This window comes from Pagrus major, chromosome 2 (genome assembly GCF_040436345.1).
Source record: "Pagrus major chromosome 2, Pma_NU_1.0".
In the NCBI taxonomy this organism is placed as follows: Eukaryota; Metazoa; Chordata; class Actinopteri; order Spariformes; family Sparidae; genus Pagrus; species Pagrus major.
In genome coordinates, this window is record NC_133216.1 from 22,422,289 (window position 1) to 22,445,448 (window position 23,160).

At 40.7% G+C, this 23,160-nt stretch overlaps 1 protein-coding gene across 4 annotated transcripts in view; it reads right to left on the bottom strand.

The window, feature by feature from the left end:
• The window catches only part of kcnab1a (potassium voltage-gated channel subfamily A regulatory beta subunit 1a), a 118,577-nt gene that overhangs the window by 70,103 nt on the left and 25,314 nt on the right, over positions 1–23,160 (bottom strand). For 2 of the 4 annotated variants that reach the window (XM_073488633.1, XM_073488625.1), the window contains exon 1: positions 8,109–8,317. The exons of the other annotated variants lie outside the window; for them this stretch is intronic. In XM_073488633.1, the coding sequence (XP_073344734.1) occupies positions 8,109–8,317 (209 nt within the window). Of the gene's footprint in view, positions 1–8,108; positions 8,318–23,160 lie in introns of those variants that run through there. 4 annotated transcript variants of the gene reach the window in all.

A 23,160-nucleotide genomic window follows, 5' to 3' on the forward strand; every position in this document is an offset into this window, starting at 1 on the left:
TCCATCACCCTCACCGTTTCAATCCCATTATTCTGTCACTCTTTAGTTCAGTTGCCTTTTTAGTTCATACCGCCAGTGGCTTAAAGTCTTTCTTAAATATGTTTGTTTTGTGTGTGTGTGTGCGTGTGTGCCTTCTAAAGCGTTCCAAATTGAATGATGGCACTACAGAGCCAAGGACATGATTACCATAGCAACAAGCAGAGATAATGCGTTGGTTAGGGCCGTTGAGTATTTGTTGTGTGGTGGTTTGGAGCTCGACCAGCAGGCACAAAGAATTCCTTCCTTTATTCATTATCATCTGTCTCATTCTATTTTTTTCTCGTACATTATTTGTTGTCGTGTTGCGAAACAGCTACGTGGAATTGAACAGCTGCCATCTTTCTATAACACCAACTCACATGCACACACAGGAACTTATGGTGTCACTGTTTTTCACACATTGCTGCAAAATGCACAATAATAAATGTCTTAATTATGACCAAAACATTGAGGTCTTTCACATGCAGTGCACCTCCGTACCTCCTCCATAAAACACCTTTACAGTAGCTGCTTATCTGGCCTTTCACACCGCTATACTGTGCAAGCTCTCAGCAGCCTGTGTACAGTAGCTGAGCTGACACCAACCCTCCTCTGCCAAATTAACAGTTTATGAGTTGGCTCCTGCATAAGCTTGCCCAGTACTCACAAAGCCTTCATGTTTTTTTTATTGCAACACATGTTGAAATGTCATCAGGAGTTAGCTTTTTTTCTTGCTCTTTCTTCAGTGGCCAAACCTTTCTTTTAAAAATTGTACAGCTCTATTTTCTTACCATCAGCTTTCACTGAAAAATATCAAATTTTAATCTCTTTTTAAAACAGATGCAGTTAGTTTTCAATAGCTGGAAATAAGAAGCTCTTTGTGAGTATGTTATTATCCTGTGATGAATGTGTGTTTGGCCTTTGCTGTCTTTTCACTGGTTGTTGTGTTTCAGTCGCTAATCACTGGCCTTGACTCCTGTGACCCACTAAACACCTCCCAACTCCCACATCTGCTGCCTCTCTTTTCTCTATTATCTCAACTGAAAAAGCAGGGTTAGCTGTCATTGAAGGTAAAACAGTGTGAGTGATGAATGAACCCATGCCTCACTCAGAGAAGCAAGTAAATCAAATATAGTGAGAACGAAGATTAAGATGAAGGGGAAATATGAGCAGAGTAAAGTCTGCACCAATGATGTTCAAATAAAGCTGTTATGGATTAATGGAGACCCTCTGCTGTTTTCACATGCTTGTTTGGACACCCTGAGACAGACATTTCTATCACCACCCAATCAGATGGTAGCACGCCATATTAAACACTACACAGACTGCCATCCTGTTCACTGTGTACTCGCTCATCTGCGAGCAAGGGGCCAGCTGCTGTTAAAAAGTCTATGCACACAAACATAAAATGTCTTCTTCAGGTAAATGTTTACTGTTTTGTACAGCGTTACCTACGGAAGCTCACATGGTCATGGGTCAAACATATTATTTCTTTCTTTTTACCTTAATAAATGTTAAAATAAAATTGGATTTGTTTTCATGACTTATTTATGTCATCATCACAGAAAAACAAATGTTGTGTTCCTGATATATGGGAGAATATTCTTGAAACCTCAAAAAAAAGTTGTTTTTGTCGCTTTTCCACTAAATAACATGTTGTTTTACCGAGATAACAAGATGAATTAATCCGTTATCAGAAAAAATAAAACCTCTTGGGAGGCCTTAAAACAGAACAAGTTGCGGAAGTGAGATAACTTTGTGCGATAAACTCCATATGTCCAGATAAGGGTGGTAAACTTTTTTTCTGCAGCTTTTGACAAACACCATTTCCCATAAGCCCTAGATTATCATGAACTAAACATTATAGCCAGACAAAGGTGACGTAGAAAACAAACCACTAACTAAACTATTCGACTACACTACAGATGATCACCAAAAAACATAGTAATGCATCAGCAAAGGCAGGGAAGAAGGAAATCGCTAGCTAATAAATATGGATGCAAACAAAGTAGTTTAAAAATATCAAAAAGTAATCTGCTTTGCAAATGTTTTATTTGGAGTAAAATACATTCAGCATGTTTGTTACATCATAAAGAAGCACACGATGGGTTTTGGTGAGTTAACAGTGAATGTTAACATAAGTCTTGTTTGTTTACAAGAGAACTCCACAGGGCACCTTTAATTTCGTAACAGTAAGTGCAGCAGTGAATGCCACCGCAGGTAAACCAACCGTCTCTCTAGTGTTTTATTGAGCATGTTACCACCTGATTGGACCTGATGTGTCTCAGAGCAAAAAGTCAGAGTCTGGGTAAGGTTAATTGATAGTGAAGCCTGTTAGAGACCAGGGCACGTATGCAGCTAAGTACAGCATTGTAATGCCTCACACATTTCAGTGGGGGGGTTATACTGACACACACGCACACACCTCTGATTTATTAATAGATCTGATATTAAGTCAAGCACAATCTCCTGCCTCCGAATGTTTCCCTCTTTCAATTATGTTTCCCTACTGCTTCATTTTTATCTGCCCTTCTCTAACACTCTCTCTCTCTCTCTCTCTCTCTCTTTCTCTCTCTCCCTCTTTCTCTCTCTGTAAAGGAAACATGCATAGAAATATAAATCCAACAAGGGGACGACACAAACATCACTGCAGCTCTCGCTAATCTCAAATGCTGCCAAGCTTGGAACTCTGACTGATTCAGGGCTCGTTATCACAACACACAGTGACGCAGGGAAGGCGACACAGGGAGCGAGTTGCACCCTGGTGGCTCACTCTATACAAGTGCATCCTGTATACAGTAACCAGACTACAGCATGGGATTTGAATCCTTTCATGAGAGCCATCTACCACCTCTCTCGCTTCTGTATGTCTCCTTCCACCTGTCTCACTGATTGACTGATGCTAATGTTGTTTACCGAGTCTCAAAGTAAAGGAAATCATTATAAATTGGATGAGCTCTCACCATCAGTGCATCAGAGTGATGGTGGGAGACAGTAACAGACTCAAAAATAGCTCGGCGAACCTTTTGTTTTTGCTGTACTGTCACAATCAAAGTGTGGGCACATACTGTAAATCCACCATAATCCTTAATCTTATCACTGTATTCAGATGTACAGCGATGCATGCACCACCCCCACCCCTCCACAGGCATGCACCAACCGAGCCTGCTCCTACCGTACTCTACAGCTCTGCTGTGGTCGCAACTTATTAAAATTTAAATGATCTCATCTCAGTCAAGCTCACATAGGGCAGTGTAAAAACATATCTTATCAGTCAATAAGTCAGTAAGAAAAGTATTAAAGTATTTAAATCTGTTGATGCAGTTAAAACATTTGCAGGATGTCAGAGTTGAAGTTGAGAGCACCTGAAGGACCATCATCACAGACTCTCTGCCTCATGGTTGTTCCTATTAATGCACACAAATACAAGCTGTTAGAGATTCATATTCTTTCATTTTACCATGTATAATCTTTGAAGTCATTCATTTATATTTGTGACAGCCAGGTTTGACACATCTCTTCTCTAACATGAGAAACACACATTTGTGTTTATAGGAATAAATTGTTAAACAGCGTGACCCCACATGTGACCCGTCTGTATGTGTTATGTGACCGTAAACTGCTGTACGAGCACAAACAGGTACACACTGAGAGGCAAACACATCCTCCTCACTTGTCACGCTTTCACCTACACCGAGGTGCCAGAGCAGATGGTGTGTACAACCCTGGGTTCACTTCCTGAAACAAAAAGAAACCGAGAGAGAGAGGGAAAGAGAGAGGGATGGAGAGAGATGGAGGAGGGGGTAGTGACTGTCTATCTCATCCTATACTGTCCTTCCTGAAGAATTACTGTCAGCGCAAGACAATACAGTGCTGAGTGATTAGAACACACACACGCATACACACAGGTATTTCTCTTGTCTGTTTTCGTTTCCAACCTCCTATTCTTCTCGCTTCCTATTTTCCCCCATTGTTCCAACTGTATAGAGCTGTGTGTAGAAACTCTAGCCCCGTCCTCATCTATTGTCAGAAGTCATTTTCACCATCCTCTGCCTACTGAACTTTTAATGACAAACTGTCAGGAAGACCGCACTGGCATATGGTTTGGCATCCTATAGAGGAAGCTGTGTATAGGGGAGTGTATAGAGTGTGTGTGTGTGTTGTGTGTGTTTGAGTGACGTTTCAATTCAACAGCCATAACACTGCTCCCTCTCTTTGATGCATTGTCCAAGAAGGGGATTCAATCAATCAATCAATCAATTCAGTGTATTTTTCCAGACTCAGAGTCCAGAATGAAAAAAATGGAGAGAAAAACAATTATTACAATTTCAAACTATCGTATCCTACAGTATATGACATGCAAGAAACAACATCACTGTGAATCACCCATTCTCAAAAGAATGTGCAGCTTGTGGTCGGATTGACTCATACATTAAATATTCTTATATATTTACTGTACGTACATCATGTACTGCGCTGTACTGAGTACTTTCTGAATAAATGCTTCTTATTGCTGCCTGAAATGTAGGTACATGTGTGCTGACAAACATATGACTAACACTACAAAATCCTGGCACACATAACAGCGCTCTCATAGCATCATCGTACGTGTCTGCTCTGTTTATTCCTGCACGATACAGTAGATCAATATGCACTGGCATTGATAGTACAGGAGAGTAAACCCTGAACAGTAAGACCCTTGCATCCGTTAAACACGTGTGATGTACATATAACAATGTAAAATGGTTGTTGATATATATCTCAGATCATCTTTCACAGCTTCTTTTTCAGCTTCTTCTATGACATCTTAAACTTCCCCGGATATAAACACAACGTGGCAGCATTAAGATCAGAGGAAACTTTTGTGGTATTAGTACTCACAATGTTAAGGGCCATCTACACCAAGAGCGATCACTAAACCACAATTATAATGAAAACCATGTAAGCATCCAAACTGATAACGTTCTGTAAAATGTGACACAAAGCAGTCCAGCTTCATATGCCGGCAGCTTAGGAAAATGGCTATTGCTGACCTGTTACTGCTGTACCTTGCACAGAGAAAGCAAACAAAAAAAAACGGAAGGATATGAAAAAAAAAGAAGGATATGGATATGGAAATTGTTCAAAGAGGAGGAGAGTTAGGAAAATCCAACACTCTGTTATGAGAGTTGTCATTTTTTGAAGACTCATTTTATTCATACTTTTGTATGAGTCAAGTATCCTGGCAACAAAAGACAAAATGAACTTCAGAGACCCTTTCAACGCCAAAGACCGTTTGCCAGTATGTCTCAGGCTTTATAGGTTTTATAAATAAACAAGACTGAGTGATGAGAGTAGACCATCTATTAAAGGTTCAATTTGTAACGTTGATTTTTGATTGTGGGTCGAGTCCGTCGGCATCCCAAAGCAACAGTATTTGGCAAGTTGGAAATGAGATTCAAAAATACATTTTTAAACAAAATGGACCTTTAATGCCATCAATTCTCTGAAAAAAGAGGTCAACTACAGTTAGAAACCAGTAATAGAAGACATCCTGCAACATGAAAAAAGTGATCCCAACAATAACAATCGCCGCTGTCGTCATTATAGTTGTGGTGTGGACTACACCATCCACTTTTGTTAGAATGATTTTTAAACTGATATGTTTATAGTTATTGTTATAGTTACCTTTCTTGGTTTGGACGGTCATTTAGTCTTCATCATTTACACTGTATATTGCTTGCTTTTCCAGGATTTATCATTCAAAAAATTAAATACAATAACGTTCACACAATAGTATGTAACTGAGACATGTTTAAAGTGGCTGTGATTCACTGCTATCATATTGTCAGAGCCACTGACATTATGTCTGTTTTTTAAGGCAGACCAGTCCATATATCGAATCATCAAACCCCAGTAGACTCCCTTTTTAGATGCCTCTAGTTCTGCAGAATGGAATCCGTTGACCAATTTGCTTTCAGCTCAATGTCACCAGCCAGGTGTAGCGCTGTAAATTTCACTTTTAGTCCAGGCATGTTTACTGGCTACCCCCACCTCTCTTGGCTGTTGTTTCGAACACAATGTGTTGTGGCACTGAGCCATGGCCTGTACGCTGCTCACCTGTCTGCCAGCTCTCATTACTGGTCAAGTCGTATCGCAGCGCACTTATATTACATGTTGTCTAGACGACTTCAGAGTCTGGACAATATGTAATAGTCTCAAAAATGAGACAACAGTTTTCTGTTTGCCTTGAATAGTGCCTTGAACTCAGGCACTTGTTTGAATCCCTGTATAAAACATGTTACATGCTGCAAACATGTTACATGTTACAGTTCTTTCACTGTGTCCCTTGCTGCCCTCTTCAACAATAGCACAATAACACAAAGTTATGTTTCTGAGATCTCAACTGATACCTCCTGTCAGTGTTGTTTAAGATAGACTAACTGACAATAAGCATTAAATCAGTATTATTTCAGGCCCAGGGCTTTTATCCATTTCAAAAATCAAAAGTAGGTGAACAGCATTCCTTCAAAAAAGGGGAAAAATGAACTGTGGCAGTTTTCACTTTTCACTGCAGATGAAAAATGTATTTCCCTGCGAGACAGGCAAAGCAATTTTCCATCATTAACCTATTTTGTGATATGCAGAGCGGTCTGCAGAACTTTTATCTGACAACAGCTACTACACATCAGTCTTAAAATCACCCCAAAAACTAGTACCTGATGTCTCTTATTTCCCTGCCTTGACACTGACGGGTTTTACAGAGTGACTTGATTCAGCAGAACATGAACAACATCGAATATAGGAGCGTGTGTGTGCAATCTGTCACTATCTCTTCTCTGCGCACACGCAAAACATGTCTTCATACACACTCTGACACACACACGCACACCAGTCTGATTTCACAGTGATCTGCAGAGCTTGGAAAAAGTAATGGCACCATATTTTATGTAAGATTCGCAGCCCGAGGCTACGAGAGTCAAACACACAAGTCAGCTGAGGAGCAGCACTGCTGAGGTCAAATCCGACTCAGACACTCTGCCCACACTGCAGAGCTGTCTCACCAAACCACAGAGGAGAGAAAGAGGAGAGAGAGTTAGAAAAAAGTGTTGAGGTGTGTGGGAGAGAAGCAGAAGAAGAGTATTTTTCCATTCATGGCATTTGGTTTTGAGCATTTGAGTATTTCTGAGCAGAAAACGAGGGAGAGAGCTTTGAGATTTGTGCGAGGCAGTTAATGTGAGAAACGATGTATAAATGAAGTGTGGGGAGAAAGAGGGAAGGAGAGAGGAGACACAGTGATAGAACCGAAAAAAGAACCTATAGGAACTGTCAGTAAACCAACTATCTATTCATAAATGCTGACAGGTTTACTTGTGACATCCAGCGTGAATGAGCAGCTTCTGTACGACTAGTCTGGAGACCCGAGGATCAAGATCTGAAATGTGCAGCGCAAGCTCACTGAAAACATACTGCAGGCTTGGCAGAAGGTGCTTCAGATGGTGTTGGCAAGAATGGCTTCATGAAATGGAACAATATGACGGCAACAAAAGCCGTGTGAGAGGGGATTTTAAGGCAGAGAGGGGGAGTCTTGTGGCAGCAGGTTATCAATAAGATTTAACTCTTATTTACACAAAAATATTCTTTATCGCACCATCATCAAATGTGAAATGTGCTACTAATTAATAAATTAGACAAAACTCTTTAAATGACATTTTTTTCATATAATTATGATACAATTCCAGTCTGTCTAGGAAGTGTGTCCTTGCTTGGATGACTTTCTTACACAATTTGTTTTTGCTATCTTCAAACTTTTGACCTTGAAAAGTGTAAAAGATTTGTACAACAAATGGATTAAGGCTAAAATCACAAATATGTGGGCAAATCTAATACAAATTTGAGCAGCATGATTAAACAATAAGGAAGCTGAAGAGGAGGAGAAAAGAAATATAGACAGGAACATGAGCAGCACAGTACAACATACAAACAGTTGGGAGGAAAAAACTACAAACAAACAAACGACAGCTCTTTTTCAAGAAACATACCCTTCAATAACTACACCCCACTTATTATACACACACACACACACACACTGCTAATTCTGCCACACACACCTGTACTTCATGCCAGTGTGTTTCCCTGTTGACTCCTTGAGTGAAATGTGGCGTGGAGTGAAGGAGCCGAAGCTGCGAGCGATGATGGCCACGGTGCGGAATTTGGCCCGGGCTTGGTTCACCACGTTGGGGCTGGTGGCGCTCTGCTTGCTGTGGTCCCCATTCCCCCTCTTGAGGTTGTGGTCCGTGCAGGCGATGGACACCTGCATGGTTGTGCTTTAGTTGGGGGAGCAGAGCCCGAGATGAAAGAGGAAAAAAAGTGCAGATGGGACAGAAGGAGTGGAAACTGACACTGGCAGGGGAAGCCTGAGTCTCAAAAAGAGTGTTTGTTTTTTTCAAAATCTACTGATTTAGCCTCTCGTCCTCTTTTTTTCAAGGTCTGTGTTCAAGTCCTCCTGTTTCCTTTTGCAGTTCTCTTTTCTTTCCTTGGAAATGGATTAAGTCTTCAGTCGCTCGCTTCCAAACGATGTGTCTCCATTTGCATCACTTTGTTCTGTGAAGCAAAAATAAAGCTGCAAAAGCTTCTCCTCTGTTTCCTTTTTTATTCTCTAATCAAGCCTCCCATTTCAAGTCTTTTCTTGTGGAAGAGAGGCAGCGGAACAGGTCAATCATCAAAAAGCCTGAGAAGAACAAAAGACTCCACAGTTCTTTGAGGAATCCCCAATTTATTTCAAGAGCGGTCTTCCCTTCTCCTGTGTCCTGCCTCTGGTGCCGAGCTCGGGGAATTATCTTACAGGGTTTCAGCTGCAGAATGACAATCAGAAGAGCCGGAGAGAAAGCAGAGAACGAAACACAGAGACAGAGATGCGACCCAGGCACTCCGCTCTCCCCGGTCTGACTGTGTGAAGAGAGAGAGAGAGAGAGAGCGATAGTGTGTGAGAGAGAGGAGGGAGAGGAGGGTGAAGGAGGAGGGGACAGGGTCAGAGGAGAGATAAGGAGGAGATGGGGGCAGAGAGGAAGGAGGAAACAAGAACGGGGAGTCACTCTCAGGTCCGGGCAGGTTGCACCATCACACTTCTGCCATCAGCACTTTTTCCTGTCTTGTCACTTCTTCTTCTTCTCCTCTCCTCATGCCTCTTCTTCAGCGCTCCCTTGCTCCTGCCTGCTGATGTTAATGCGTGTCACTAATATGCTCGTGCCCCAGTTTCCCCCTCTTTCTCTCCTCTCCCCTTTTATGTCTCTCTCTCGCCTTCTGATATTTGCTCTCTATCCGATATTTGGATGCTCCTGTTTCCTGCCTTCCTTATTTTTGTTTGGCTCAGCAGGGCAGCTACTTCGCCGTCAGCACACCTTCAGGGAACTGAGAGGCATGTGGTGCAACACACAGCTCTCTCTCTCTCTCTCTCTCTCTCTCTCTCTCTCTCCCTCACTCACTCCCACTCTCTTCCTGTCTCTCTCTCTCTTTAGCTCCCACTACCTGTCTCACTCACCTTCTCACACTCTTTTTCTCACCTGTCACCCATCTTTGAAGGTTCCCTCCCCACTTCCTCCCCAATAATCTCGATACAGCAAAGCTGTTGCCATTTATTTCCACGTTATTCTCTCTATGGTATTCCTTATTCTTCTTCTTCCTTCCTATTGTTTTGTAATTTTTGGACTATTTGTTCATCAAAAACAAAAGAAACTTCAGATGTTGTAGCAAGATAAATCCTGCAACTATAACTGTGCCACATTTTGGCTCTTTGCACTAAAATCACTTTATATTTAAAGACAACATGTATACTTGATTGGTCTTTTGAATTAGTGTTGTTCATGTGCTTTCTCTACGTGCACACACACACAAAAAAATGATGCACAAGCTGCAGTATGTGCAAGTCAGAAACATATGTTTGCTGACATAAAGTAAATCATTTCTTCAAATCCCCTCACACACTGTAAATACGACCTCAATAGGCAGCTACGAATCAAAACCAACAAGATGAAGATGGATGGACCAGATGGGGGATGTGTGCAGAGATTGTAAGCAAGAGAGAAAAAAACGGATAAAAAAGCAGGCTGGGGCGTAACAGAGCTGCGAAGAATTAATGTGACTGTGCATGTGTTTGATTACAGCACAAATGTCTGCCTGCATAGGAATGGCTGTGTGTGTGTGTGTGTGTGTGTGTGTGTGTGTGTGTGTGTGTGTGTGTGTGTGTGTGTGTGTGTGTGTGTGTGTGTTTGCAGAGGAAGGTGTTTATGTTATATGCTTTGCAGTAATTCTATAAGGGGTGTCAAGCGGAGGTAAACGGAGTATTTGCTGCGGGGCTCTCTCAACAGTCTCTCTTTGTGTGTGTGTGTGTGTGTGTGTGTGTGTGTGTGTGTGTGTGTGTGTGTGTGTGTGTGTGTGTGTGTGTGTGTGTGTCTGGTGGATGAGCACATGTGGTGTAAATGTCAGCACTGCAGTGCTCCGATATGCAAGTGTTTGGACAGAATAGATGCACCATATCATTATCTGGGCTAATCAAATACACATGAAGAATCTCAATATGTATGCATTTTGTTTATGTTTGTGTGTATGGTTGTTTACGTTGTCAGCAGATGCTTTTTCTGCAACAGCTGATAAATGTCTAATGTTAACACACACGATAAAAAGACTGTGCCAACAGCAAGAACGCTGTTGTAAATGTCATGTAAATGTCATGCTAACACCCGTGTTATAATTTTTTTTAAATCAGTTTCTAAACTGGAGGAGGGAGGCACAAAGCCAACGACAAGGAATTAACTGTAGATCATACTGCTACATTGATAAAAAAAAAAATGTGATCTCTTCACCACGACTTAAAGCCAGCTGAATGCGAGCCATGTACTTTTGTCAGTGCCAAATGATAGGTTTGGGTTTTGAAAGTGCTGACAGGACACCTACGGTCCAATAACAAAACTTTTTATGACACCTTACTTTGAGGACTATGGACATGAAATACTGTACAGATATAGATGATGACCGGAGGATCAACACTAATGACTTTGGTGACCCCTTAACTTTTCCCTGAGCAAAGCCACTTCTTTCTGAGAGGGACAATTGTGGTTTGGAGGAGACCAAGACCAATAACCGATATCTGGAACCGATATTCATTTGCAGTATGAATAAAAATCTTAGTGTCAAAATTTAGAAAAACAAGTGATGGAAAGTAACAAATTACTGTACAAGTACTGAACTTAAGTACAATTTTGACGTACTTTACTTGACTATTTCCATTTTCTGCTGCTTTATACTTCCAATTCACTACATTTATTTGATACATTTAGTTACTAGTTATGTGGCAGATTCATATCATTTTATAGTTTATAGGCTATTAATTGTGATGTGTTACTAATCAGTTATTAAAAAAAGAAAGAAAACAAGTTCATTTTGATTATGAGGTTATGTCTGATTAATGTCTGAGTAGGTATTGAGGTTTGATACCCAGTCGACCCAACAACCAAGCAAAGTGCTTGGATTGAAAATGTCTCAGCTTGATCCATCCATTTAGACAAGACAATTAACTGTCTATAAACATGACGTGATGAATTCATTCCTGCAGCTCTTTCTGCTGAAATGACCTTGTGTACATCAGGCATTGGAAATCGCCCAATAAGAGCCTTTTGGGATAAAGCGGCTTACATAAAACAAAGCCAGAGCTGCCTCTTGAGGCTGACTGTGAATGATTTGGATCTAGTCCATTGTTTTAAACAGCTGTATTTCATTGATTTGATTTCAACAGCACAGAAGCCCATTGTGTATTCCTGCAATCCTTCTTTTAATCAGCCCACCTGAACCTCTCTCATCTTCAAGCCAGTCAATCTTTTCTCAGAATAAATGTGTTAATCAAACATGCTTCTTAGGGCGTCAGACAGCATGTTTTTTCAATACAAATTCAGTCCTATAGAATTAATATCGTCATATTACCTGCACTCCCTCCTGTTCCATTGTTCCCACCTCACTGGGGGACGTACACAGCCTCAGATCAATTTCACACCTAATGGAAAAGCTACTCTGCAGCAGCTCATTCCTGATCGATCCCATCCCACTCCTTAAGGGAACAGCAGATTCCCAACGAATTCCACACATGGAATTGGAGCTGTCTTGAATCCTCTTTACTCTAATGAGGAAGGGGAACGTGCTGAGTGAAAAAGGACTGTGGTTGCAAGGTGCATTTCTGTCCTGGAGTGTGCGCAACACACCAGTCTATCCATCACTGTCAAAACACCAAAGCTTCAGGATGAAATTTGTGTTACTGTAAACAAAAATGTGTCATATTTTCTAAGAGTGGTGTGTCATCTACTTACATACTGTATATGTTATCAGTCATTTGAATTAAAGGTTATCATATCTGTGTCACTGAAGTTCAATGACTAGTATGTGGAGGTTGTGCACAGCTGTGATCCACTAGTTAATGAAGCCAGAGTCACTGAACTGAGCGAGAAAAACACTGAAAACAAACAAACAGAAAAACACTGCTTTTAACAACTACACAGTGACAATTTAGGCTTGATTAAGGTGAAAAAAATCCACAAATTTGCCACAATTAACAAAACAAACTTTTCAACCTCTTTATTTAGCCATGCTGCCGGTGGTTCTAAGACAAAAGACTATGTCAATCAGTCAGTCCACCACTTTGGTCCAGACTGAAACATGACTACTGGAAGGATTGTCACAAAGAGGATGGTAATCCCCATGGGGATTTCTTCTGCTGTGCCACCATGAAGGTGACATTTGCGGTTTTAAGTGTAATGTCTCAATTATTGAAAGGATTGCTGTGAAAATTGGGTCACACTTCAATGTTACCCTCAGGATGAATTGTAAGGTTTCTTAATAGGGACTATACCGCCATCCGGGGACATTCAGAGAGTGTTTCTGGGAAAATTTGTTTAAGACGAGTTTACACCAAAGCATGTTGAAACTTGCAAAAGAATGTCGTCTTCAATAAACTAGCCAGTTAACACCAGTGCTACTAGGTGAGACAGTCATCATTTCCCTAGCAACAACTCTCTGTACTTCACTGTTTCTGTCAACTGTCTGTAGCACAGCTCCATGGTGCCTTCAAGAGAATGAGACATCAGAGTAACATCTATACAATTTCACAAACATGGTGTTTACCGTATCAAATCACTAAAATGGACGCCCTCTTCTTTGATATTCCCTGTTAAGGAAATTAAGAGTTTCTTCCTCTTGGTTGGTGGTTACAAATTCACAAGAGGGATATCCCACTGTCGGACTTCCCGTAACTTAGCCAAGCATCCATACACAAACTACAATACTATTCTATAAACACCTGCCACCTGACAGAGTCACAGCAACACCACCTACATGTCTCTACAACATTGAGCAGGGATGTGGACGTGATGGCATCCGGCACACTACGGCTTAAGCTAACCTCTCTGCCTATGTATTCTTCTGCTTTCTATCCAGTAGACTCAGACTTTTTGTTGGTAACCTGTAATTCTCTAATTTATAACTGAATAACTTTGCATGTTTAACATTCATGAATATAATTTCTATTCACACGGCATAGCGTGTGTTTTTTTGTTTGTTTTTTTGCTCCCTATAACTAATGATTATGATAGTATAGCTATATTATAGCGTCCAATTGAATCAAATGTGCTATTTGGTATTCACAGGCATGCTTTTTAATGATATAATACAGAATAATAATCAAACGCTAAGACAATTAGCCTACATTTTATTTGATGTTGGGATGGTAAGGGACCTGGATAATGGATAGGGAGGTGCTTGCCCAAAAAAGAGAGCCACTGATCTAATGCCATCATCAGGTCAAAACCTTACTTTGTCCAATACTTTGGTTTATGACCAAATATCTGCAAAACTTCCTGTCAGCCTCAACTGCACTTTGTTTCATACCTAGTAGCAGGTGTTAGCATGCTCACACACTAATCTAAGATGTACAACCTAATGGAGCTGCTCACAGAGGGCTGTAGGCTATTATTTATTTTTTCTGAAAAATCTGAGACAAATTATTTCTGTAGTACATTTCAATACTTCAGTTCTCCTATATGTCTTTCTTTAACATTTTCTACATATTTGCTTTGTTTTTGAACAGGAGGTCACATAGGCACACAATCAATTATGACTGAAATACATGTGAAATATGGATTGTGTTAAAGCCTGAAATCAATATTTCTCATTTAACACAGGGAAAATGAACTCGAAACCAAAAAAACTGTGCACTGTGACAGGTTTTATTAAATTATCTGAAATACCACACATTTATTGCTCTGTTGCTCGGTAAAGGGAGCTACAATTCAGCAGCAATCAATACTGGCATTCATGTTTTATTAGGAAGTTTACAGCTCTCTGCAGCTCAGAGAAGAGAAGCAGAGGCAAGCGCAGAGAGATAGTAATAAACTGTATGTGTTAAGAGGAATCTTAAAGTCTGTGACAGCAGCTGAGTACTTTCTGCTGTTAGTCTTTTAGCTTGCTTGTATTCTGCAGAAGCTACAGCTACCCTTCACCAATGTTGTGAAGTGTCACTCAACATGTATGCATCAGCCTCTACTAACACTAAAAAAACCTTTTCAGGCTGCAGTAGTCCTATCACCTTAATTAAAAAGTCAAGCAATTTAATATTTGTTGTAAATATAATCAATTAACCCAAACACGTGGTGTTTTCTTTATTTGTTTTTAAAATGCATCCTCAGATTGATTTACAGTATTTCTCTAGATTTTGGCTATGCGACCATTTAGTTCTGGCTATACCTTGCTATCACTTTAGGATGCTGGTGATTTCCAGTGTTATTTATGAATTTAGCTGCAATCAAGTACAGGAGTTCTCTACTCCTCCCAATTATAGGGGAGGTCAGGGAGCTTTAGTACATCATTAGTCTGCATTCAAAGGTAATTTACTGCTGTTCTGCTCCCTGAAAACTACACACAACAGCAGCAATGGTCTAAATTAAAGATTAATGATGTAGGTCTTAATGTGTGTGTGTGTGTGTGTGTGTGTGTGTGTGTGTGTGTGTGTGTGTGTGTGTGTGTTTGTTTGTTTGTGTGTGTGTGCGTGCGTGTGTGCGTGCGTGCGTGTGTGTGTGTGTGCACATGCACTTCAGAGGTAGAGAGACAACACATCATTTTTGATTGACCACAACTATATACCATTAAATTGACCCATTACACTTACAGCCTGGGATCTCTCTACTCTTTCTGCCGAGTTAAACCTAAACTGATGCACAGTCAGCCTCTCAGTCTGTGCAGCTGTGTCCCGTAACCACACGCACAGATGTGTGTGTCGGTTTTAAAACCGACCAACTGACCAACCATCACAGCGACATACGCTTTCTGCTGGTTGTGTCTAAAACTTATAGCTGGATCTATTATTTGTCAGGTTGTACATATTCTAAGCCTTTTTTCCCCATTTTTCTGATTAACATCCATGTTTTGTTTTTGTTTTTCCAGCAGCTGCCCCGCAAGCACAAGTGATGACATACTCATAACTCTGAGCGTAAGGCGGCAATTGTGTCCTACTTTTGCACCTGTGTGTGTATGAGCGTGTGTGTGTGTTCTACTTCTTGCAGGATCATGAGCTTTGTCAGCAAAAGCCCACACACTACATATTGAAATCCCCAAGAGATGCCCCACGCTATGTGTGAGTGTATATAACTTGTGTGTAAGTATGTTTGTATGACTGTGTGTGTGTGCATGTGTGCGTGCGTGCGTGCATGCGTGTGTGCGTGCGTGCATGCGTGCGTGCGTGCGTGCCTTAATAATTTTGTACTGTGCATCACCACCCAACTGTCTAGCCTTCCTCAGGTCAGTGCTCTCTAACCTAATTCTGATGTGAATATCATTTCTATGACACAAGCGGCAGACAGCCATGGTTTTTCTTGCTTAGCAAGGGACACAGTGCACAAAACACTCACGCACACTTATACAAATGCATGTGAGTGCATCCAAACGTGCTCATTAAAACACACAGACACTCACAAACGGAAACACAAGCTGCCACATTTGAAATTCAGTCACTGTTTACTAAACTCACTCAACCATTCCTGAAGAAAAAAGTGTCAAAGAATAAAATCACAGACTGGTGCACAACTGAGGGCTCTTTTCTAACATGCAATAATATAGACCTGTTAGAGACGTTACGTGGACAAGGCCAACAAAACAGTATTCAAGGACACCTGCTATTTTTGTAAATAGAGATGTGCGTTGTACACAAAAATATGTTTTGTAGTGATAATTCATTATATATCAGGTGGCACGTTTGTATTTTGCAACACAACGCATATCTCTGTTACATCAAAGGTTGCTGATGTCAACCTAAATGCATTCAAGGGGAGTTTAATTCAAAGTGTTCCAGCTGTTATCTGCCATTAAACTGCAGTTTTTGAACATATCTATTTAGCTTGAGCTAAATAATGGATTCACCAGATTATAAACAGATTGACTTCGTCCTTAAATCTCACTCAGTGCTTAATGTCTAATCTCTTTCATATTGGTTATACAAATGCAGAAGTGACAGGGTACATTTCAATGTCAGGAAAGAAATCTAACCAAAAAAGTGTTAGTTGCGTACATACATTCAGTGCAGTACAGTACTGTAAACGTATGCCCTTGTCTGGGGCTCTGCCTGGAGTGCCATGACGTAACTGGAGTGCAGTATCAGGGATGTCAGGCCTCCTCATCTCCTGCCCATAGGACTGAGCTGTTCCCACTGCCATGGACTGAACCATTTGTGGCAGCAGTAGGGAGGATGTTAACAGTGAGACTTGACACTGCTGTAGAGCAAATCTGACTTGTTTGTGTCCTCACAGTCCTACCAAAACTGTATGGTAAGCAAAACAAGAGAAGAACACACCGAGGTAAAGAAGTTGAATATGTCCCTTATATCTACAAACTTTTCGAGTGCCACCCCTTGGAGAGTCAGATACTTTAATAAGCTTCTCCAGGTGTTAGGAACTAGGTTGGAAACACAGTTTGTGTCCATAAAAAATGCAGAAAATAAGTTTATGAAAAAGTAAGTAGGCAAAGTGACTTCACATTTCTTAAAAGTAGCATTGTTGTTTGATACACTGTAGTGTATACGTATATGCCACCCAACAGCAAGATGTGATGTAAAATTCTCCACTTTTACCCTATTTGTTTTTTTTATTTTCTACATGTCTAGCAAATATGGAGAAAGGACATTTATATCTATGAAATGGGTTGGTGCATGATGTCAGGAGGTGGTGTACAAGGCAACAGTGGAAGGACCAAAATGTGTACAAGGCAAACACGGACACAGAAGGAAACAAAACACATGAGCAACAATGTGACATTAAAACTTCCACAATCTGACAGGGAACCCAGATAGCAAAATTGTTGTGGCCCAGATCTGGCCCACACCAGACACGTTCATCCAGCCCACATACCACGTGTGAGCGATGTCACTTGGGCAGTCCGCTCCTGTTTGCAAGATCTGAGCCACAAGCCGGCCATAGTATGGCCACATGTCAGCCAAGAGCGAACAGAATAAACCAGAACTAGTCAGTCTGTCATTTCCATGTGACAACTAGACACACAAAGTGGCACCATCATTAAATCTGTCCTACTCCTTCCAGGCATGACTGAGGCCACAGGCCAAAGGGCAGAATGACAAAGAAAGAAGGAGAGCATGAATGCTTCATTAGTCAATCATATCCATTAAAATCCATAAAAGCAGCATTTCAATTTCACCCCTGCCACTTCAGTGACCTCTTTCTCAGTACAAATGGTGACACTATGGTGGCTGTCACACCCCCAACACTTCCATTAAACTGTGCTCCAGGCTGAATCAAGGGAACAACAGGCAGCTTACATGTTACATTTTCAAGTTTTGTTCATGTTTGATGACGCATAGTTGGTCCATTTTGGGTTAAGTCATACTGTTAGCCTCCTCAAATATTGTGCAATATTTTGATACATAAATTTATTCAGAAGAATTATTAAAATGCCATAAAAGAAACTATGTTAAAATGTGAATATGGCACATTAATGCTACAAACGTCAGCATATTGCTACATTATAGTTATTAAAGTTTCATATGTGTGTGAGAGCTCACTCTGGATAAAGCATGATCTTATTTCCTGTGCAGTTATTTAATTTTAGCAGAGCATCCTGTGGAATTAGTTTGAAATGCATGCAACCACGGCTGATGATGCCAACTGAATGTCATACACATCTCCTCGGGCTTCTAATGTATCATTTCAGCGGTTTACACATAGAAGCGGAATAGATCATGGGTCAAGGATATTACAGCCATAAGCCTGCCACAGTGATGAGTTTTGGCCCTGAGGTCATCCTCACGTCAATCATGGACCATACCATGAAGATACGTACGTGCTGGGTCTCAAATGAGAATCACTCATCCCCTCCTCCCTTCTCCTCACAGAGGCAGAGCTGTGAGCATGTTTGTAGGGGAAGCACATGTGAGCTTTCGATGGATTGTAATGTGATTTTAACGACCAATCATTGCACTATATAATTGCGTTTTAATTGTTTTGTTTTTGTAGTCAGTCTTTAATCTTTGCAGCCTTCTCATTTTATAGGTCACCACATGGCAGTTTACCAAACACGAGTTAGTCATGCGCAGGAGGTGCATACCGGGATATTAAGTTGATGAAGACTTTTTGAACGTCAGAAAAATAAAAGCAGATACAAACAAAAGTCTGTAGTTTTCATATTTGCATTTAAAGGCCTTCTCCTCGTGAAACTGACATTTCCTGTATGTTGAGATCTGCATCATGAAATACTTGTTAGCACAAAAATCAGGGTAAACTTTATTTTACAAACATGAAGGTAAGTAAACTGGGTTTATGTACTCTTCAGCATTGGCAAACTGGCAGAACAGTTCTCCACAAAACATCCCCACTCAGCTTTGCATAAAAGCCAGAGCTTCAATTATCCAGTGGCTGAGCACTGAGGTGTGTCACAGTGGGAAGATGCCAGACGCTCTACAGCTGCCACCTCCACTCATAGGACCAACAAAATTACCCCTGAAAATAAAACCACCTCTCCTCCAGACCACAAGGACTTTACGTAATAGAGTGCTGATTAATTACTACTTCAGTACATGACTCCTCAAAATTAAGAGGTTAGCTTATAATAAAGATTCTTTGTGAAAAAAAAAAAAAATGAGCCTGTTTACACGTAGATGAATATTCCACTAATATTCCCGTTTACATGCAGCCCTGTTAATGTTACCTAACATGGTGTTTATCATGAAAAAGTATAAAAGCCATAAGGGTTTCCACTGGTGGCAAAATTGTTCGACCTGGAGAACACAGCCTCTCTCTCTTATTACTTTAACCTTCTTCTTGAAAAGCTTGATGTGGCAATAGTTGCACATAGAAAAAAAACATGTTGATATCCAAGACTTTCATAATGTTTAAATGTAGTTGTGTGTCCCCTCATGACCAGAAATGGGGGGTTTTCTTTTGGGCAAGCATCTTTACCCCAGCCTTGCAAACATTTGAATTTTTAGTTCGTGTACAATGCATCCATGACAACACACAGAATTGACTGTGATGGGCAAGAGGTCCTATGTCACGAACTGTGGTGAAAACCCCAGTTGAGACGCGTAATGCACTATATACATGTCCAAATGCTCCTAAAACACAAATAATATTGGCATATCCCACAAGCCTTACTCAGAAAATGCTAGGGCAATAAGGCCGTTTGGAATATCCTAACGAGATGACATGTGATCATACCAACAGATTAATAACTTAAGAGCTGTCTTTATTCACTCACTTATATCACCCACTCACTTACACCCAGACACACAAACACACACGCACGCATGCACACACACACACACACACGCACACACACACACACACACACACACACACACACTACACAGGTAGGTCACCACTGGGTCATAATCCTGAGTGTATCCATTTAGTGTCATTGTTCTCAGAGGAGTTTTAGATTACCACTAGTCATTTAGACTTGAGACAGCTGGAGAAGATAAGAAGGGTCAAAGTGTCATGACCTTGTATCTATCGCTACCAATCACTTCCACCCCATGTACTGATGACAGATGTCTTACAGTAGAGCTGGGTCAAAAGATAATACCAAATTGCAATACAGTTAAGGTCAGTTATGGTTATAATGGCAATACATGTTGTAACTTGGAAGGCTAGATGTCCTCACGTGTCTTTAAACATCATTACTTGTTCTATAATTATTAAAATTCATCTTAATTAAACACTTCAACAGGCCCAGTTTGAGGGTAGAATTAATTAGTGGGGCCGCCCTTGTAGTTGTTACAGTGAAGGTTGTAGTCGCTGCCATGCAATGGAAACTCAACTTCAACTATACGCAGTTGGCAAAACTTCTTGGAGATTAACACTTCATAATTATTGATTTGGCGCACACTATTTATAAACCAAGAGCTATTAGTTGAAAGACAATTATTTTTAACCATCCCCTTTGTAGGCTTTTTGTTAGAACTTTAAGTGGTGTCCAAGGAAAGGGGGAGTCAGGGTGTGGGCTGTTTTCCCTTGGATTAGGCAAAGTAAATTTGACCAGCCGCCTTGGTTCAGCACATAAATTGTCATCACAACCACAGGACAGCTGATGTGCCATTTGTTGGTGTGTATGACACACTATTGTAACAGACAGTAGTCTGTCTTCACACATCAGCTTGAGCTGCCAACAGTGATTTGACCAACAGAACTTGTTGTAGTTGCATGTGCACACAGTTCTCATTGGCAACAAGACACTATTACTGAGATTACCATTACCTCCAAACAGTACAGTAGTTAAGATAACTGGATAAACTGCTGGCTTTTTTTATAACCTGTATGATCTGAGGGCCAATAATCGGTCTATCCCAAACAAAGATCCATCTGAGCAACAATTAAATAAGAATATAAGAAATCACCAGTCATTAGTAAAAGAAACAGGAGGCTTAGCATCACTATGAACAGGTTTTTGTTTGTGTCAAATGCACAATAATGTCTAAAACATGCTGGAACTAACAAGTGTGTTGTATTCGCAAAACTATTCTTAAAACTTCAAAATAGAAGGTCAGCCTGGGGTTGGCACTGTTGAAATGGATTACAGAATATCAGCTGAACATACTTTGGACTGACAAATAACAGTTTAACCTAACCAGGGCTCACAGAAAAAGTGGATCCCAAAATACTGTATTTAGGGCCCAATAGCACTGTTGTGGTTCAATAATAATCTAGGGTGGCTTTTCTGGACTGGAAAACAAATTAAAAATTGAAGTGTATTTGGGGCAAAAAACAACAGTATTCTCCCTGGGGATGCACAACATACATCAGGCCAATAAATTATGAATGGGGACATTTCATGGGGACGACAACTAAATCATTGAATTATTCTTCTTTTGAGTCCTAAAAACAGTGTTTCCCACACATTAATTTATTTGTGGCGGTCTGCCACAATAGCAACACTGGCCGCCACATATTGATTTTCTGTTTTTGAAGCCGCGCATTCCCATTCTCACTCACTCAAGACAGTGCACCCGTCAGTGAATAGCATGATGTTATATACTCCGATACAGTGGATGGCGGTGTGGTTTCTAATCCACCTGTAAAACCAACAAAGAAGAGGAGGAGGACTATTTAACGCAGTTGACTTGACTGTAACTCCCTCTGCAAAGAAGACGGCTGGCCTCATCGTCGAAATCAAGCCCCCACAAAGAGCGCCAGGCCTTGAAGCCAGTTTTTGTCATGGCCAAGCCATGTACTTACATCGTCATGTGATGCAATATTGTGAAAGATGCGTCTGTAAAACCATAATAAAAGCCGCACATCCCCCGCAAAATGACCGGTTTTACTGTCAGAATTTGAGCAATTCAGTCCAATAAAATTTGGAGAGTCTAGAAGAGCCCCCGATTACATTTTATCCCCATTCAAGTTAGCTGGGCGCTAAACCGGAAGTTAGCCAGCTCACGCCCTATGGCACCCCAGCTGGACAGCCACCACCACAATTAAAGTCTGATTCTGTGGGAAACACTGTAAATAATACAGTTGGTGTCTGTATTTAATCTTTGTATAGTGCTATGTGTAAGTTAAAATAGTTTATTATTATTAAAGGAAAGAAGAAAAACATCAACATACCAGGTGACTCCAAACGCTACAGCAATTTGCCAGTGAGTCAAGTGAGGACAAGTCTTTCTTTTCCATACCATTACTCCTTTAACAAATCCCCAGGTTGGTCATCACGGTAATATCTGTGCAAAGAGTCATATGAGCTTTTCGCGCCATATGTCTCAACTGATATGTTTTACATGCAAACAACAAAGGACCTCATTATAAAGTGCCTGCAAGCAAGACCCAGTTCTAGCACACTTGTCCAGAGAGTTTTAGCAGTACTGTGTTTGGACTGAGAGTTGAATCTTGTGTGTGTCTATGTCTAGGTTAACACTTCCTCCCACTGCAGCTCAGGTCATTGCTGTATCCATCCAGGGCCACTGCGGTAAATATGAATGTGTTCCGAGGGAGCGATTTAAAATAGGAAATGAAAGTCGTGTTTGCTCTATGAAGTAAAACTCAGCATAAAAAAACGCTTACACTGTAGATAAGAGAAAAGTCACCACTTCTAGTTCCATTAGATCTTAAGCCTTCAAATAATGTCAACTAAAATGAATGTGCCTGAAATTCTACACAGTGCATTTACAGGAGAATTTCCGAGAGCATAATTGTAAGGCACAACTTTTTTGTAAACTTTTGTACCTGAATGCATGACATAATAAGGTTGTTCTCAAACTTGTACCATGTAATAAGCATATACTCCCACACTACCTGCACCACAATTAGCTATTTGTTGCAGAGAGCAGCGTTCCTGGCTGCTAGAGAGTCTCCAGATATGGACACTTGATAGTGAAGAGTGGTAACAACAAGAGAAAGCCGTCATCTCAGTAATAGCATTGCTATGGAAACAGTATGGAGGCGTTATGTGTGTGGGAAAAAGCAGCAATAAAATAACACCAGGCAAGAATAAAGATGCCAGATGGCAACCAGGCAGCATCTGGAGGAACCAAGGATACACGTATACTGGTTACCTTGGAGAGGAAAGTACAGTAAGTAGTGTCACGAAACACGGATGTTAAAGGCACAATCATCTGCCATAGCATGGCTACAT